The 19,506-nt window shown below is 38.0% G+C and overlaps 1 protein-coding gene across 2 annotated transcripts in view; it reads left to right on the top strand.

Annotated features, from left to right (window-relative positions):
• The window catches only part of tln1 (talin 1), a 66,114-nt gene that overhangs the window by 8,712 nt on the left and 37,896 nt on the right, over positions 1–19,506 (top strand). For both annotated transcript variants that reach the window (XM_055060594.1, XM_055060595.1), the window contains 12 exons: positions 6,555–6,611; positions 7,700–7,862; positions 12,095–12,192; positions 12,347–12,476; positions 12,610–12,762; positions 13,829–13,971; positions 14,155–14,282; positions 14,415–14,475; positions 14,671–14,775; positions 15,678–15,833; positions 16,896–16,997; positions 17,242–17,318. In XM_055060594.1, coding sequence (XP_054916569.1) covers positions 7,733–7,862; positions 12,095–12,192; positions 12,347–12,476; positions 12,610–12,762; positions 13,829–13,971; positions 14,155–14,282; positions 14,415–14,475; positions 14,671–14,775; positions 15,678–15,833; positions 16,896–16,997; positions 17,242–17,318 — 1,283 coding nt within the window. In that variant the 5' untranslated portion in view covers positions 6,555–6,611; positions 7,700–7,732. The remainder of the gene's footprint in view (positions 1–6,554; positions 6,612–7,699; positions 7,863–12,094; positions 12,193–12,346; positions 12,477–12,609; positions 12,763–13,828; positions 13,972–14,154; positions 14,283–14,414; positions 14,476–14,670; positions 14,776–15,677; positions 15,834–16,895; positions 16,998–17,241; positions 17,319–19,506) is intronic.

Here is a 19,506-nt window from a genome sequence, read left to right as displayed (position 1 = left end):
TATGCATCTTTTTTGCTCAATCACCTTTTAGTTACAAGCCACAAGCTTGTAATTAAAGCTTGTGGCTTTAGTTACAAGAGTATCAAGGTTGATGCTCATAGAATATGTGAGGTGAACTTTAGAAAGAGAATTCAAATAACTCTGAGCAAACAACGAGCAGTAAAAATAGCCCTCTCCAAAGAATGAAAAACATGTCAGAACAATGCTGCCATTTGAGCTCCGGAAGACTGAAACACAGTTCTCTTTCAACATTCGTTTCGGTATCTCACTATGGGACACGACTCCAGCGGCTGTCCCCCAGAAGCTCTACTACATTACGCCAGTCTTGATTGGCCGGCAGAAGTGACGTCGGCTCCACGATCTTCAGTCTAACACTTCTTCTCGCTCCCAGAAGGAACTCTCAGACGGCTAGTATGGTAACTATTGAGCTAGTTTAACTGTTCACAGAGCAAGCTAACAACTTGGTCGCTGAACGCTTCTCAATAGCTGTACTTGCTTCTTCTGAGTTCTTCTACCGCTGGTCTATCACCAAACAGTAGCAGCTGCAGCTAGTCACCAAACAAGCTGCACCTTCTTTGCTTTGATGTTTAACGAAGCTTATAGTCATGAAGCTTGGACACAGGTGGACAAGCTGTCCATGTTGCCAGGGACAGGACTAAACTACCGACTAGAACTACCCATTCTGTCTGCGCCTCATGTGTGGGACCGCAACATGTCCAGGACAGGTTAGTGCCACCAACAAGCTGCAAACATTGTGCACGGCTCTCTGTTAAAACTCGTCAATGCAGGCTAGTGCACCAAGCTACCTTGTCAGAGGAGGACCCTGTGCTGGGGGTATCCAATCAGGAAGAGGTAGACCTCTTTGCATCAGAGGAGAACACTCAATGTCCGAGGTTTTTTTCCCTGACCGAGGGAGGGCGCTTCACTGGGGCTGGATGCTCTAGCACACGAATGGCCTCCGGTTCTCCTGTACGCTTTTCCACCACTGGAACTGCTTATTCCTACCTTCACTATGTGCGGGAACATTCACTCATCCTGGTAGCTCCCCGCTGGCTGGGGAAGCACTGTTTAGCAGAGATTTTCCAGTCACTGCAGGGCGAGCCATTGCGGCTCCCTCTCTTCAGAGATCTCCTAAAACAGGCGCGCAGAGAAATATTTCATCCTCATCCGGAACGCCTAGCACTATGGGCATGGCTTGTGAGAGGGTAAATCCGGCAGCCAGTGGCCTTCCCCTGAATGCCATTGACACGATTCAGAGAGCAAGAACAGTCTCAACTCGTAGCACATATGAGGGAAAATGGCGTGCATTTGAGGGTTGGTGCGCAAAAACCATGTTTAGCGCAATGCAGAGCCCTGTGTCAGTTATTCTGACATTTCTACAAGAACTGCTGGATAAAGGCTTGGTTTTTTCCACTGTCAAAGTACACTTGGCAGCTATTTCAGCTTGCCATGTAGGCTATGGAGACAAAACAGTAGGGCATCATCCTCTGGTGTGCCAGATCATGAAGGGTGCATGATGCCTCCGGCCAGTGTCCAAAAGCCTCACTCCTTCATGGGATTTTACCGATGGTACTTGATGCCTTGTCTCATGTACATTTCAAACCTTTGCAGCAGGCTGAGCTTAAAGTGCTCTCATGTAAGACAGCTTTTTCAGTAAACCCCTCCTGCATGTGGTTTACTGAGCGGAATCACAAGGTCTTACTGAAACCCAATCCGGCTTATATACCAAAAGTTTAACGCGGCCTTGCCTTACTGCCCTTTGGAGTTGATGGCTTTCTGCCCACCACCATTCCTCTCTCAGGAGCATGAACAACTGCATAGTTGTCAAGACTGGCGTAAGGTAATAGAGCTTCTGTGGGACAGGTGTTGGGGTCATATCCGATTGGGTAGTCGGACCTATTGTTGTGGCCTATCAGAGTGAAGGCCTTTGCACCCTCTTCAGGTCTACAAGCTCATTCCACTTGTGGCATGGCCTTATCTTGGGCACTGTTTAGGTTTATGCCTTTGGAGGATGTATGTGATGCTGCCAGCTGGGCAACTCCTCACACCTTCACTAGGTTCTAGAGACTGGATGTCATGGCACCAACTCTGTCTCACACAGTTCTGGGCGTGGGATCCACATTTAGATAACTGCAGGATGCATCTTTTGGTCTTCGAGTAAGGTTATTTTGCAATACAGGAGTCGCCATATCCCATAGTGAAACGAATGTTGAAAGAGAATTTTAGGTTAAAGAAATGGCCCCGGTTCTCTGAAACATGAGTGAGGTATCTCACCAGATTACCCTCCTTGGCTGGAGCGAGGAAGAGGTATGCTTAAAAGACTGAAGACCGCTTGCATGATGTCAGGCATTTATACTGGGAGGAAGTCCCTCCTCCTCGAGCCAACGTCACTTCTACTGGCCAGTCAAGACTGGCGTGATGTAATGGAGCTTCTGGGGGACAGGCGTTGGGGTTATGTCCCATAGTGAGATACCTCACTCATGTTTCAGAGAACCGGGGTTTATTCCTTAACCTAAAGTTCTTCCCATACTGGTATTTTATAAACTTCTAGTTTTTACTCTTCAATGAAGTAAAAGCACATGGATTTTATATTTCCCTTACATTGTGGCAATTTATAATCTTCCAACCAATATTTTCAAAACAATCACTGTGTTTGTAAAATAAAGAACCTCATATGATTTCAACATACCGGTAAGTAAAACCCATTATTTATTTATTTTTTTTAAAACCCCAAAAACTAATTGTATCAAAGTTGAAAATACATTTTGTTATTATACATAGTTATGTATTCTGTTACTACATTCAGAAGAAAAGGATTGTCTTACGATGTCACTCTTGCATGAAGATACAGAGAATTGCACGATAGATTGTCACATGTAGAACACAGCCAGTACTTTTAGGAAATCTCTTCAGTGTTGCTGTCAGCTTCTTGAACCCCCTTACCAGCTTCTGTTTGATCATTCAATCAGTTTTAGATAAATGTTCAGTTTTTAGAAACCTTGGCTTTAGCTAAAGGATGCAAATGTTAGTAAAATTAACTTTATTTCAGGTTAATCAGATTCACTGTAATTGGTTAGTACATGACAATTTTTATCAGTATCAGCACTTAGAATGAGTTGTAAAACACAGTACATGCAAAATAAAGTCCATCATACAATTTGAATGACTGATGCACTGTCAGTTCTTTATGCAATGCTGAAAAAGTGTAACAGTTTAACATCCATGGATCTTCATAGCTTTTCATTTCAAAAGGGCACTTTTACATAAAATAATTTAATCTATTGTTGAGCAGGAAGATGCTTGGCATGTAGATTCTATGTATCACAAAAATGACCAGCTTTCAGTTTTAATTAATGTAGTTTGCTGTAGAAGAAAAGTTTTAAAAATAAGCATGTTTTTTGTGGGCAGTTGCACTGTCAGTCAGTATATCATGGCCAACCCTGAAGCCCAAGATAGAGACACTGCTGTGTGACATTTCAGTGCCGGAAATAGAGCGGATGTTTGGTTCAGAGTGACAACTGGCTGCTGGAGCTTCATTATGGAAGCTGCAAAGTCATTATTGACAGCCTGCTGCTATAGATATATTCACCACAGAGGTAACTGTTCTGATGCATACTTTTGACAAACATTTTTATTTTCTGGTTTCTTTAAATTTTCAAACATCTAATCACATTTCTTATTATATGTATTCACTTGCTGTTTTCAGAATACTGATTTGCAGGCTGCACTTCCTCATTCCTCAGTAACGACAGTAATTACTGTTGTGACCTTGTACTTCCTCTGGGTGGACTGAGAGATATTAACAGCACAATTTCAAAAGTCTCCAGACTTTGTGTTATTTGGACAAATTTCCTGTTTGCTTTTACTGATATTAATTATACAGGAAGGGCAGTAGGTTTGAAGAACCTTGTTTAAATCTTGTACTTAAGCAAGGTTTAAATACAGTCAGAAATAGGCTTTTGGAATAGTGAACGTTTTTATCTTCCTTTAGTCAAACTAGCTCTGTGCAGACAGGATTCCATACTCCCAGCTGAATCATAGCTGGGAGTATAAGGATGTCTGAAATGCCCTTTTATGGTATTTTTGGGCCTTTAAAAACAGGAAGAGGCATTGGGTCATCTGATCTCAAAAGAAACATGTCATTTGAGAGCTGTGGAAGTTCAGGTTTGTCTCATTGCAACAGCTACACTTGCACCAATATCTAAAATAGCTAAATAACAGAAAATATCCAGTACAGACAAACAAGTAAATTGATGTGAATGAGCTAGAACAAATGCATGTTTTGCAACAAGTGTCAAAGCTTTAGGTCTGATTCTGTTTGAAAAATGCATTTCAAGATTTGTAGGAGTAAAGTTTCTGGTTTCATACATTTGAGGGAGGTGTGCCAATATGGATGACCACAACTTGCATAATTAAAAATAAGAACAGGAATATGTATATATTTTTTTATCCTTTTTCCTTATGAATGAAATGTTCATATTTCTCGATGCCCACGCATTCTGCATGAGCGTCCACACGGAACTCCACCACTTATGCTCATTAATAGATTACAGTTTGGAAGGAAGCTGGCTCCCACACAAATACCTTGACTATAATTTCCAGCAAAATCAGATGATTCATTCCTAGTATTACTAAAGAAAGAGCAGAATGGTAGCTCCCAATCAGTTATATTTATTAAACTCAAAATAACTACAAACGAAAGGCAGTTAGCATTATTATAACTATAAAAATAATTCTACTCTAGCAGTGAGATGAACTATTTGTGCTTTTCTATGTTGATTAAGGCAAGTTATTGATTTTTGTTTTAAACTTTTATATTAATACTATGAAACACCAATAATTTTACTTCATTGTTGAAATGTAATAAGGTTGTATACTGCTAGTACCCAGAGAGAGGCCAAGACATTATTTTGCAAGTCACAAGTTAGACTCAAATTACTACACTACTTGTGACTTGTGATTTAAGTCACAAGTTTTTATGTAAGCTCTTAGGCAGGTCATTTCAGAATAAATGTCTTTGGCCAGGTTTGTGTGAAATTTGACTTTCGCTTTACATGCTCACAGCATACTCATGTTAAATATAAATATAAAAACCATGGTTTCCTCCAGAAATAAGGTACCCTGGCCACTTTGTTGAACCTGGTGGGTCGGGGCACCGAGGAGGTTCTCAAGCGGCTCACTGTGTTTTTGTATTAAAAGATGTCAAGCTAACAAGAAATGTAAAATATTACTGGGCAATTACATTACTGAAAGAGCTTACTGACAATTTCCAAGCATATTAAAAACAACAAATGAAAAAATAGTACTAAAATAATTATCAGTTATTTGCACTTCTGATAAATCCAAATGAAGTCATCAATCAGTCAGTGGATCTAAAAGCATGATGCAATGCTGATCACATTTGGAACCTGCCCAAGGCAAAAATGGACTAAGCAGCTGCTTATGCCCCCCAGGCCTTCAGGGGCCCCATAAATGCTACAATTTTAACACAGACCACATGTATAGAAATGTAACATTTATTTGAAAATATCAATGATGTTAAATATGATTTAATGGTTTGAGCACAGAAAACTGAAACATTTTAAATTGCTTAATATTTAAATTTAAAACTTCAAAGAGCTGGCAAGTTTTCATTGTAAAAGTTCAAAGAACAAACATCATAACAATCTAAGTATAACTAAAAGTACCACAACTACTTTTGTGGCATTTCAAATATGCATATTCAGTTTGACAGTGGAGGATCTGATCACTCCACCTATGGGATGCTCATTGTGTTTATCAGAGAGTCAGGCTGAATGGAGATGAGGTCAGCCCTGATGGCCCTCTGCAGACCTAATTGATCAGTACAGTTTGGTCCTATCCTATTTTGTGATGGACATTAACACAACAAACTAATAAGAATGTAGAAGATGACTCCAGAGCAGGGACTGCTGCATATCTTCAATATTCAGCAATATTAAAAATATTGCTGCATATATTCAGCAACATTTTGCTGAATATACCAACATTGCTGAAGATATCACCGATATTGACTGATATCTTCAGTGCTTAATGCTCTGAAGATACACTTGCATTGTACTGTCACCATGTGTACCAAGAGTAGGAGAATTACTCTGCGACATGCAGAAAAGCAAGCTGCTGCCATCAAAATGAAATTCAGCAGGTTTAAAAAAAGCTGTTATCCTTGCCTGCTTCGTAAGTTTTTACCACTGTTTTCCTGTGCACTGACTCTGCTGTTGGGAATGCATGTTCACCTGCACTGGATGCCGTGGGTCAGAGCATGTGAGCGTTACTGATGTACAGTAGAAGCATGCTTTTGTAAATGAATTAGGGGGGAAGGGAGTCTCATGTCGCCCCCACAAGATGCTGCCCTAGTGGTTGTCCATGTCGCCCATACCAGAAACTGCCACTGTAGATGTATGTAAACAAATATCTAAAACTACATATGCTAGCAAAGTAGATTTAAGCAATGTTACTTTTACCGCTAGTTTGTGAGGAAGATATTTTTGTACCTATTCAAACTAATTATAACATGGTTTCCGTTTTTTTTTTAGGACGTGTTCAACCCCCACCTTCGACTGGACAGTCTGTAACACATTGGTTATCTTCAGGTATTTATTTCAGAGTTCTGAACTGTTTTACTCATGCAAGTAATGAGTAAAACAGAAATTAATAGGAAAAGAAATCTTACTGTACAAACAGTGACAGAAACAAAAGAAGAGTAGAACTGACTTGTCATTTGATTTTTGAACCCTAAAAGATTTTCCTTTTTAGGAACTGATTAATACATGTACACCAGCCCAATGCTAGGTCCTTGTCTTCATCCATGCCAGCAGAATTTGGTTTACCACTGTCTTGTTGAAAAAACATCCCTGGTGTTTCTGATCATTAGTGAGGTCAAGATATGATGTTGGAATTAGAGGGGAATTAATCTCCCCTCAATTCATTTCAAAGATGCGTAACACATCAGCATCAGTAATGGCCAATGTCAATTTTTTTTAACATATCCGTATCAGTCTGATCAGTAAAACTGAACCAATATTGACTTATGTTTACTTCAAAGTTGTTGCCATTTTTAAAATGTAAATCAGGAGGGCAGGGAAGTTAGCTACTGTATGTGATATTTCTTCAGTCAAGTGACAGTGGTAGTAGTGCAGCACAGGATTATGGAATTATTTAAGAAGATCAGAAGAGCAATTCACACAGTTAGCCTGGGTTTTCACTAGTTTTGAATTATGATGTGAGAAGAGAAAGAAAGTGATTTTAGAGGTAAAAATATGTAGGAGGCAGGAATTTCAAGCATCCTCTGTGCCTGGGCATATCAGTATCTCAAAAGGAGCCACCCTTTTATATGTGCACCAAAATCTGCTGAAAGTGAAAATTATTTTTCAAGAGTACACTGAGTCACTTTCTGTGGTACTTGGATGTAAAGATTTTTTTAAATCTCTATTATTTTAACCTGGAATCTCAAAGTTGTACGAGCTGTGTTGTTTTTTCATGTTGACACACCAGAGTAAAACTGGAAAGAGATCAACGATTGGGTCTGGTTGGGCCCAAGGTTTGTCAAATTTATAAAGCAGCATCTCGACAGCTTCATCTTCAGATTCATTGGCAATGTTGATTCTTTGGATAACTTTGATTAAATTTGACATTTTTGATTGCAAAATGACTTTCCTGGCTTACTCTTGTTTTGTTTCAGGTGTGGAGTGGGTGGCAGAGAGGAGCCGCAATCATGGTTGCCTTGTCTTTAAAAATTGGTGTAGGGAATGTGGTGAAAACAATGCAGTTTGAACCATCCACGATGGTCTATGATGCCTGCCGCATCATCAGGGAAAGAGTTCCTGAGGCACAGCTTGGCCAGCGTGAGTAACATTTCTCTTTCCACCACACACATGCACACACGCCCCACCCACCGACACTCACAGGTGAGCTTGAGTGGTTTATCTGGGATGAACTGAGGGGCTTATTATTGGTCATATACCGGAAACATTTGGAGGAAGTGTCGTCTGTTTTAATGAACTGGATTATTTTAGTTTGACTCCGGAAAATCTGTGATGTTTTTCATTGTGAAATATTCTGTGACACATGTGAACTTAAACTCAACCTTGAGAAGAATTATGCATCACATGTAGTAATGACTGACAGGGAGAGGCAAAGAGTCTGGAGGGAGTATGTTTCTAGGGGAGAGCGTATGCCCAAAGAAGAGAGGAAGCCATCATCCACAATAAGCAGCATGGTAACGGTGCATCACCTACTGAATTCTGCTTTCTGTGTCTTTCTTCTGTGCATGTAGTCTATAATTACACTCATCAAAAAACTGACTATTCATCCAGAAATTCTTTCAAATTACAGACCCATCTCCAATCTGCCTTTCATATCCAACTTGCTACAGAAAGCAATTGCTTTATTGATGCTTCACGTCTATAGAATGACACTCTGAAGGCGCCACAATCCACTGATTGTTTTTAAAATGAAGACATTTTTTTGTTAGATATTGGTTTTAATTTATTTTGTTTATGTTTGCATTTATTTAAATATTTTATCCATTGCAATTCCTTGTTTTGTTCCCGTTTCTTGCCCTTTGAGAATTAAAGATATAAAGGGCATTATAAATCTAACCTATTATTATTTAGTATTATTAATTAGGTGTCATCTTTACTTTGTGGAAAAAACAATTATTCTGTGAATTAAATGTGTGTACCAGAAAGAAACAGAAATAAAAAGCCTTGTTGTAACCCTCCAAAGATACTTTCAACCTTACAATGTGGTCGTGCTCTGGATGAGTCAAATATATTCAACATGAGAGAAAGAAATGCTCCAGCTTTTGTGTCGTATGACTTAAACTTCTACTATAGTAAAGTAAGTTCCCATCAGAGCAGGCACTGAGAAAGCAGCTTACCTTTAGGAGGAACAGCTGAGTCATGTTGGAAGTAGTTCTACATTTTGATTGTAGTTTACATAATCTGAGTTCCAAGATGTTGTGTTATGTTCTGTTACACAAGGTATTTCAACATTAGCTCCCTGCACAACTTGCTCCAGCATGTAAGCTATTTTACATTAGGCTGTGAGTGAGGTACATAATGCCCATGGGAAAAGCTTGTCTCTAATGGCCAGCAAATTAGACTATCCAATTTTGCAAATGTCTTGCGCAAAGTCCTTCAAATTGGAACTACTTAATATAGATCAGCAAATGGAGAAGTAAGAGAACAGTCAAAAGTTGTTTTTTTTTAACATTGTTAGACAAAGACAAAGCTCCATTAAACTCTGTTCCTTAAACCCTGAGCAGTAACAAATGTTGCTTCCTGTCTGACATGTGTCCTTTGGTACTCCAATGTCTCAATGACTATTGGAGCCAAGTTTGGATTGACATTGTTTTGTCTTGTTCAGCACTCTGAGCTCACCTCCAGGTCATTTAAAATATCGTTTGTCTTTCATTTATCTTCCGTGCTCAAATGTTGACGTGCTTTTCTTCCTGTAATTGGTGTCTCTATTTTGGATTGCATGCGTTTATCATTGTGGACAAGATTCTCACCACAAGCTTTGAAGATCGCTGTATTGACATGAATAAATGATTTGTAATTGAACAAATGATTCCTTTGTGTGGTTTCAGCTGGGATTTAGAGTTCATCATAAAACTGGAGCAAACCACAGCAGTCTCTTGTTAGATGGTCTGCATGCAGTGAGCTGCATCTAATTTTACTGCTGCATTGAGATGACAACATGAAAATCTTGAGCAAGTCTTTGGAATTTAAAGAACATCACTTATTAAACTGTTTATTTCATACCTTTCTTGAAAATCTTTTGTGCATTAGTGGCACAAAGTGACACAGAACTGAAACAAAGAACTGAAACAAAGTTCTGTGTTTTCAGCTTTAACTCCTCAACCAATGTTGCTCAGGTTTTCGTAAACATAAAACTAAGGGACAGGAATCAACTTGTTAGACTGCAATCTCAGCCTAAAGTTAAGACTTTGTATTTAACTTAATTTTATTTTTCACAGTTTATTCAACTGTAAAGTTTTTTGTTCCAATATGAATACATTAAGAACCTATAGTGGCATATAGAACATTGAAAATGTTTCTGATTATGACAGACCCTTGAGTTTTCATGTCATTATTTTTAGTGCAAGGGTTTGGTCTGAATTCCTGGGGATATTGCTGCTCCTCAGATCCCTGGTTTACCTCTGTTCTGAGGCGTTTTAGAGCAACTTGTTTTCCTGTGGTTTTTTAAAAAGTGAATGAGACATTTCAAGCCCTGCCCCCCTCCAGGTCACAGTGTTCTTCCCTGCTCAGCCATTTTGGTAGATTGATAGCAGCGATATGATTATGTATATAATCATATTTTAGAAACATTTTATTCCAAAGTTTGTTAAACATATCAACAACATAAGACTTGCCCATCCAACTTTACATGTTGGATCCAGAGTCTGACCCAGAGCAGGAGATTGAAGACAGCCAACCTGGCTGTCATCACCACTGTGATGCATATATTTGAACCACGTATTCAAATATATGCATCACAGTGGTGTTATTAGTATATTTACACCCTCTACATCCATTCCAACTACGGAATGGATGTAGAGGGTGTAGATGGAGTGTGGTTTAACTATGGTGTCCACGCATGTTAAAATATTAATTCGGCCACAATATGAATAAAGTAAATAAAGCCTTGACATAATTAAGGAGTTAGTTAAAGCAAATGTCAAGAATGTCGCTGAATGCATTTTAATTATTTTCGTTCCCCAAGACAAAAATTGCAAAACAAAGCCAAATAAATATATGTTAAACATGACATACAGTTATATCCTCAAAGAGGCAGCTAACAGCTAGCACACAGTGCTAACAGAAGCAGAATACTATTAAACGCATGCCCAGGTCGTCATTATCAACACATTAAATTCATGCCTAAAATAAACTTTGCTCTTGTTTTAGTGTTATTAGCAGCTTACCACTTTGCTGTGTCCCTTATTTCCATAGAGATAAGAAACTGACCCTCAATCAAACAAAGTCTTTCAGAAAAGCCCTTTTGATACTGGCGCAGGTTGCTGAACCATTCATGTTTAAACAGACATTTCCCACTGATGTGGGAACATTCCTGAGAAAAATAAAATTTGACCAGACACTTCGAACAGGCTCTGATGCCGGGGGCAATGTAAGGAATTATGTGTGTTAATACGGGCTGTAATCGAACATTTTGACTCATCTTTTTGCAACTTCAGCATAACTGAATTCGGACTACAAAATTGCTGCAAGGAAAAATATTAAATTGGTGGATTCACAAATTTGATTTGCTGAAAGTACTGTTTAGTAAATGCAGCAATATCACAGACAAAAAAAAAATGTTATAATGAATAGAAAAAAATGACCCCCCAAAAATATAAAGATGTCTACGCAGCAGCAGGAGAGAATAAATTTAATTGTTTTGCTCTCCTAACTACTCAAAGTAAAAAAACTAAATAAAATTAAGGGCTAAAAAAGTGGATTTTGCATCATTTGTCCCCCTTAAAATGATGATGAATTAACAGTTTTTTCTTTTTTTATTTCTTCATTGTCTCAATTTTCTCATTAAGTTGTCAAAATAGCTTCAGAATGTGTCCAACTATTAAGCAAAACTTTGGAGAGTTTAGAGAAAAAAAACAATTTCTCTTAATTTTTCAATGACAAAGCTCTATCAGTATTTTTCATTTCTCATTTGGTCTTCAGGGACTGCTATCCTGCATATTTTAGGTGTCTCTCTTCTACATCACCCCTCAATTGAACAAGTGGATGATTAAAAGGATTCAGCATCACTTGATAACATGGAGAAGAGGCAGTGCAATCACTTGAATCAGGTGTTGTGGAGCAAACCTATCGAAAGCATGCAGGGCAGGGGACCTGAGGACCCGTACTGAGAAAAAACTGCTCCATTATATTCAAGCTACAATCTCTCTGTTTTGCTATTAAGCTGATTTAGAACTTGTACATAGAAGTGGAAGGCACAGCATTCAGTTGACACACTGCTGTAATATACTTGTAGCACAAGCACATTATCTTCATAGTAACTTGATATTTCAATCTGCAGCTACATCAGTTTTACCGTTTCTTTCTTTCTGTAGCCAATGACTACGGGCTTTTTCTGTCTGACGAAGACCCAAAAAAAGGTATCTGGCTGGAGGCTGGAAAGGCCCTGGACTACTATATGTTAAGGAATGGGGTGAGTGGCACTGAACACTGAACAGAGGTGGCAAGACTTAAATATGACTCAATAATTCTTTAATTTTATTGAGTTTCTTCCTGAGAGGGGCTCAGATGGAGTTTTTATGTGTAGCTGATTTTTACCAAGTATCAACTACTCTTTTCTCTGGTAGGACACCTTGGAATACAAGAAGAAGCAGAGGCCTCTGAAAATCCGCATGTTAGATGGCACAGTGAAGACTGTCATGATAGACGACTCCAAGATTGTCAGTGACATGCTCATGACCATCTGTACTAGAATAGGTCAGTTTTTTACAATTTCATGTTTTTATCTGAGGAACCCTCATCTTGTTTACAATCTGTCTTGTCTGCAGGTATACCGACCATAAGTTAAAGACAAAACTGAAATTAACTCAAAGCTATGTTTGTCTACCAGGTATAACAAATTATGATGAGTACTCACTGGTGCGAGACATTGGTGAGGAAAAGAAAGAAGAAACCACAGGAACACTGAAAAGAGACAAGACTCTCCTAAGAGATGACAAGAAGATGGAGAAGTTGAAGCAGAAACTCCACACAGACGATGAGTGTAAGATTCACAGAGAGCTCAATATCCTATACAAAAAGGACATTTGTCAAAAGGTCCTTAAAAATTCTAAAGGTTGGGGTGCTGTGGTGGTGCAGGGGTTAAGCACAACCCACATATTAGTCCTCATTGAAGCTGTCGCAGGTTTGATTCCCAGCCTGGCTATCTTTGCCACATGTCTCTCCCCTTCATTCATTACCGACTTTTCCTGTCAATTCACTATCAAATAAAGCCACTAGAGCCAATAAAACCATTAAAAAAGTCTAAAAGTCCTGACAAAATCTTCAATGAGTTAATTCACTTGCAGCTGATATTCATAATCACACTCATATGTGATTATGACTCATTCTGGAATTTTTAAGGCAGGAATAATAATTCCTGCCAGTTCCATGTGGAAACCAGCTACATCAGTGAAACCTTGTCCTGTCTTAAAATTATATATTGGTTGCATGAAGTCAAATTTATTCATTTGGATAATAAGAGCCTCTTTAAAGTGTCTCTGCTTTTTGCTTTTTCTGATCAAAACTACTTTTGGCTAAAATCCTGACATCTGTGTTGTCTTTGTGAACTTAACATGACATGTCCTGTGAGTATTAATGGACAGAACTGGACACTATCTTTTATAATATTCTGGATCTGGATAAGAATAGAAAAAAGAAAACAGAGAATGAAAATATTGTAGATTTTTCAGAGCTTTCACCTTCTCTAATTTACAAAATTCTAGTAAGTCTTAAATGCTTTGAATACTTTATCCTATGAGTTTTACATATTTTGTCTTTAATTTGCAAAATCATATGATGTAGTATTTTTTTTATATTTTTTAATCAAAATGTCAACATTTCCATTTTGGCCTTGCTTGCTAAATATCTCTCATTATTAGTTTAACCTACTGTTTAAGGATAAAATTAAAACTGCATTTAAATGTCCAAAATGCTGTAAAGAAATTCAGGATAAAATATCCGAAAGGTGTGAGATTTTGTAAGAAACAAATTCAGAACCTTGTGATCTACATCTACTTCTTGATTTCTGGATGTTTTTTATTGTCTAACATAAATGATTATTTTGTTAGTGAACTGGTTGGACCATGGGAGGACACTGAGGGAGCAGGGTGTGGAAGAGACAGAGATGTTGCTGTTGAGAAGAAAGTTTTTCTACTCAGACCAGAATGTGGACTCCAGAGACCCTGTCCAGCTTAATCTGCTTTATGTGCAGGTAATTGAGAACATGCAATCTTTACTTTTATTTATTTGTTATTCAGCTTGATGGGGTTGGCACTACTTGCTCATGCATAACGGTTAGTCTAAATACCACATGTTTGTTTTTATGAATGATGCTTGCTGTTATTCTCCAGATTGATCCTGAATTTCTACTCTGTGTGTGTGTGTTGTGGAACAGGCTCGTGATGACATCCTGAATGGATCACATCCAGTTTCATTTGACAAGGCCTGTGAGTTTGCTGGCTATCAGTGCCAGATTCAGTTTGGTGATCACAATGAGTCCAAACACAAGCCTGGATTCTTAGAGTAAGCACTGCCCTCATGTTTTATTCAGTTGTCTTTCTTTTGGTTCCATCATTTTGATGTTTTTATGGTTCTTTGGAATTCCGATAAAGTCATGGTGCTTCTTTGATCGTGGTTGAACTGTTTTCTTCTCAGTTTAAAGGAGTTCCTGCCTAAGGAATACATAAAAAATAAAGGGGAGAAAAAAATTTTCCAGGTAAGAGAATCTGTGGAGGCTTAGAAGTCTGTTTTGACTAAAAAAGGCTCATTTTGGTTAAATTATATTTTATCTTTCAAGATGTACCTGCTGACAACTGAAATAGAAAACATGCTGCATGAGTCATTAACGTAAAGGTTTCCTTTATGCGGCGGTGAGCTAATTAATGCACTTCTGTTCTTCCTATGTCTGTAGGCACATAAAAACTGTCAGAACATGACGGAGATTGAGGCCAAAGTCAGTTATGTGAAGCTGGCCAGGTCTTTGCAAACCTACGGCGTCTCGTTCTTCCTGGTCAAAGTAAGTGAAAAATCACTGTTTTGTTTTTCTTCTGCTGCCCAAATCTACACAAACATGACTGATTATTGTACAGGTTATGACACTATTTCTAACATGCTTTCAATGAACTAATGTCATGTGCTTCTTAATTCAATTATAGGCTGGATGTTTTTAGTGGCAATTTTAAAAATATCAAACTGTTTGTAGCAGCACGGCAGTAAAATCTTGTGACTTGTTGATGGTTACTTCCAAATTTCAGATATTCTCATCTCAAATGTTAACATATCATATCTGTGGGTGTCCTTCCTGAGTGAATCCTTTTAAAGTAAGTGGGACTTTAAAGGGGAGCTGAATATCTGTTTTTTTTTTTGCTTCCCTCAAAAGATCCAGTCAGGGTAAAGAGACAGGACATACCCTTTACATTCTACCCTGTTTTCTATTTTGTGTGTTTTCAGTAAGAAAAGAAAGGACAACTGTAATTTTCTCCCTTCACTTTTACCGTCTTCAGATTCCATTGTTTTTACTTATTTAATATCAGTAAAAACTTATTTTACTTATTTAATATAAGTAAAAACTTATTTCTAATTCATTCTTATAGATTACTTTCCCTGCCCTGTCCCCTTTTTTTTCTTACATTATTTCTCAGTGTGGATAATAAACCCATGCCTGGTGATCACCAGTTTAAGATTTTCAAGTTGGGCTGTTTCAAATCTAAAAACTAGAATATATGTTATAATTTTGCTAGATCATGAGAGCTTTCAATAAATTCAGCTATAAATATAATTAAGGGTTATTTATTCACTACTGGAACTGTGAGTAGTGATGAATCAGCTTCCGGTAGATTTACTGAGCCCAGTGCTCAAAAGCCAATTGTGATTTGTGAGAATCAGTGAGAATATTCTGCTTTTCTTGGTTCATTGCAGGAAAAAATGAAAGGCAAAAACAAACTGGTGCCTCGTCTGCTGGGAATCACCAAAGAGAGCGTAATGAGAGTAGACGAGAAGACCAAGGAGGTCATCCAGGAGTGGAGTCTGACAAACATCAAACGCTGGGCTGCATCACCCAAGAGCTTCACTCTGGTGAGTTTTCTTGTGAACAATTTTCAATTATTGCTCAGCAGATAAATATGATGACAGCCCAGGAGGTTGTTAGAACAGCAGATTAGGATTAGCGGTGTAGCTTCTGATGGGACAGGAAATCCGCTGGCATGTTCTGTGAACCTGGGAAGCAGGCTGCCTTGTGGCAGGCCAAGTATGGAGCCGCCCGTGTCAGAAGCCATTAAGTCAATCACAACAGTTTTCTTGACCGTATGTGACTGTAGGGGTTGGCGTGAAAAACCACAATGGTGTTGTCTGATCTCACCAGCACATGCTTGCCCTGATGAAATCTCTGAAGAGCCAGAAACACAGCTCATAATTCCAGGACATTGATGTGCTCCCTGATCTACCGTGGGGCCCATGTTCCCTGTGCCATCTGACCCTACCAGGTCACACCCCAGCCTGTGGATGCATCCGTAAACACAACCTTTGTCGACATGGGATGGAAGCTAGTGAAACCCCCTTTGTCATAAACAATCTCATCCTCCACTGGGACAGAGACTGAAGACACTGAAGTCTTCTGAGGCAGATCACACAGCGCCTGAATTCTGGGAGCACGCTCAATTTGCTGTCAGGGAGACAGGCAAGCAGTCATTGAGATGGAATTCATAGCAATGCCCAGGAAGATCGTCTCCTCTGAATGAATCAGATTGCTTTTCTCCATGTTCATGTGGGCATCCCCCCATGGTGCTGCATAAATGAGCCAGGCTTCCAGCTGTGGGAGGATCCTCAAGCCTTGTGCCTACAGAGGGGAGAAGCACCTGGGAAACAGTGAAAGTCCAAACAGGAAGACCCTGAATTGAAAGTTCTCTACATGTTCAAGAGATTTAAAAACAAAAAAACAACAACAAAAACCCCAACTAAATATAATTGAAGAGCATGAACGTCTTATTTCATTCATTGTTTTTCTGTCTTTCAAAACCTTGCCGCAGGTAAACATGCATGACTGATTCATACAGAGAATCAATACAAAGTCCAGGACTTGAGTTCTACACTGCATGTGCTCATCCTTTAATTCAAAGCTGTCATTTGATCTGCTGACAGGACTTTGGAGACTATCAGGATGGGTACTACTCTGTGCAAACCACTGAGGGAGAGCAGATTGCACAGCTTATTGCCGGTTACATCGATATCATCCTCAAAAAGGTCAGTAGGAACATCCAACTGTAGTAAATGACAATACATTTGAATGTAGTACTGGTCATACATTCAGGTGACCAATGCTAAAAATGGAAGAAGTTGCATTGTTTACTCTAACAGTGCTCAAAAAACAAAACCAGTTAAAACTTAATATTAACAAGTAAAATATTTGTTTGTTGCTTGAAATTTTGTGGTCAATCACTGGCACCTTAAAATCGCTTTTGTTTCTTCATTTACTGTCTTTTAATAGAAAAAAAGTAAGGACCACTTTGGCTTTGATGGAGATGATGAATCACCCATGGAGGAGGACTCTGTGTCTCCCAAAAAGTAAGTGTGTGTCTACAGATAAATTAGGTCAAATCAGGACAGAAAATCCACATTTGGATTTCAATACATACATTAAATATTCATTATACACAGTTACTGTACATGTGTATGTATTGTATATTAAGCTTGGGATTTTACTGTGTTAATTTTGATTAATCAACTACAGATCAAAATAACACATCAAAAAGAATTACCTTATTTTATCACTCTGCAGTGTAAGTACACTTGAAAGACAAACCCCTTAAAAAATTAAAATATGAAAAACACATTTATTTCAGAAACTACAGATTAACTATACACACATATTTTTTGAAAACCTTTATTTCTGTGAATTAGGATGATTTCCCACTTGCAGCTAATTAAAACATGGCATTCAAAATGAGGATATTGCATTAAACAAACAAACCAAACAAAAAATAACTGTTTTAAAAACAGGCTTCTAATCTCACAGGTGGGCCTCATCTGAACGCATATTCTAGTTTGTTAAACATAACTGTAATGTTTAAATGAGTAAGTAATAGGGGAGTTCTGATGCCACTTTTTGTATGAATGCAAGTACTTCAGTTTAGGTACTCGCTGACACTTGTACCAAATACCAGTGTCAGCTGGTATTTGGTTATATTTGACACAATTTTTTAAAATAAGTTGTTTTTTTTTTAGAATAGGATGGCTCTTCTTTTTAAGCTTACACACCCGCTGACTGCTTTTATAAATCGTTAATGGAGCAATACAGATTATTTAGTCTTTGAATGCTTTATTTACATTTAGATCTACGGTCAACTTGAAATTCGGGCTGGATTGGGCAAAAATTACTGAATTGATGATGGATCAGGCGTCTATGGCACATTTAATAAACCTCAAATACATACATAGAGAACGCCAAAACAGGATGCAGAATGAAGTTGTGTTAATCTACTTATTAGTCTTAGTAGTGTCTGTTAAAAGCGCAGTTCGCTACACCGTAGTGCTCCAATTAATCACACAACCCAGAAGACCAATGCTAACAATGGAAGAAGTTGTTTAGTCCTATAATGAGCAATTATAAATCATTAATTATAATTAAAATTATTTTAATTATTTATACCAGTAATTAAAATAATATTTCAGGCCCTCCAGGTATCTAACTTCTCCATTCTCTCTGTTCTTCTGTTTTTTTTTTATTTGTTTTTGTTTTGTTCTTTTGGGAGGATCAGCAAATAACTAAACCACAGTTAGCCTCCAGGGCAGCCCAGGAGGAAAGCCCAGCAGAAATAGTGGTTGCTTTAACAAGTACTAGTACTCGTACATCAGTAAATATCTGGTAGAGGAAAATACATGTCACTATTTATATGTCAAAATGGTTTTAATCCAGAAAGTTTCTGCTTTTGCTTTATTGAATGATGCATTATTTATGCATCATTCAGACTTGGCTCAAGCCATTAATAAAAACACTATCTGTAGAGAACAGAAAATTAAATTTTTACAAGTAAATATAGAACTATAAGCATACTTTAAACCATATAGAGTAGACTATAACCAGAAGACCTGAGTGGTATGGACGGTTGATACAACTTCAACAGTATTTTAAAGGCTATTCTCTCAGTGGAAGAACTTTATAACTTGCTTTATCTTCCTGGTTTTAGTGAGAACATAAGCATCAGCATTTCAATTAAATGTGTGTTTGGCATAGCTGAGTTTATCTAGATCTTGCTGCAACATTAGTACTTTAAGTGTGCAATTGTTCTTTAGCTGATAGAAGGTTGACTTCTAATTATCTTTATATGTCTCTGAAGGTTCAGGTTAGAGTCCATAACTACACACAGATTTTGGACCTGACCTCTAGTTTCTGGTTCTAATAACTGATGACTATGAATTATTCCTCTATAGGTAAAAGATTATAACTTCAGTTTTGTTTCTATTCAGCTGAAGAAATTTGTGGCACATCCACCCATCTCAGCATCTGTTCAGTGCTCTGGAATCACTTAGTGATAGAGTAGACTATCACTAAGTGATAGTCCACTATCACTTAGTAGACTGTAGGTTTGGATTGTGGTGCATACATTACATCTCTTCTATTTGAATCATTTTGGCGTGGGAAAAGAAATAACTTTTTTTCATTTAATCACACATCATTCTAATGTGGTAAGAGGTATATATATATATATATGTATATACAATTTCTGTAATTATTATAATTTTTTTAGATTAA

The sequence above is a fragment of the Poeciliopsis prolifica genome, unplaced genomic scaffold, assembly GCF_027474105.1.
Source record: "Poeciliopsis prolifica strain line A6 unplaced genomic scaffold, Auburn_PproV2 SCAFFOLD061, whole genome shotgun sequence".
Taxonomy (NCBI): Eukaryota; Metazoa; Chordata; class Actinopteri; order Cyprinodontiformes; family Poeciliidae; genus Poeciliopsis; species Poeciliopsis prolifica.
The sequence above is the reverse complement of the archived record's forward strand: the minus strand, read 5'-3'. Positions and strand labels throughout refer to the sequence as shown.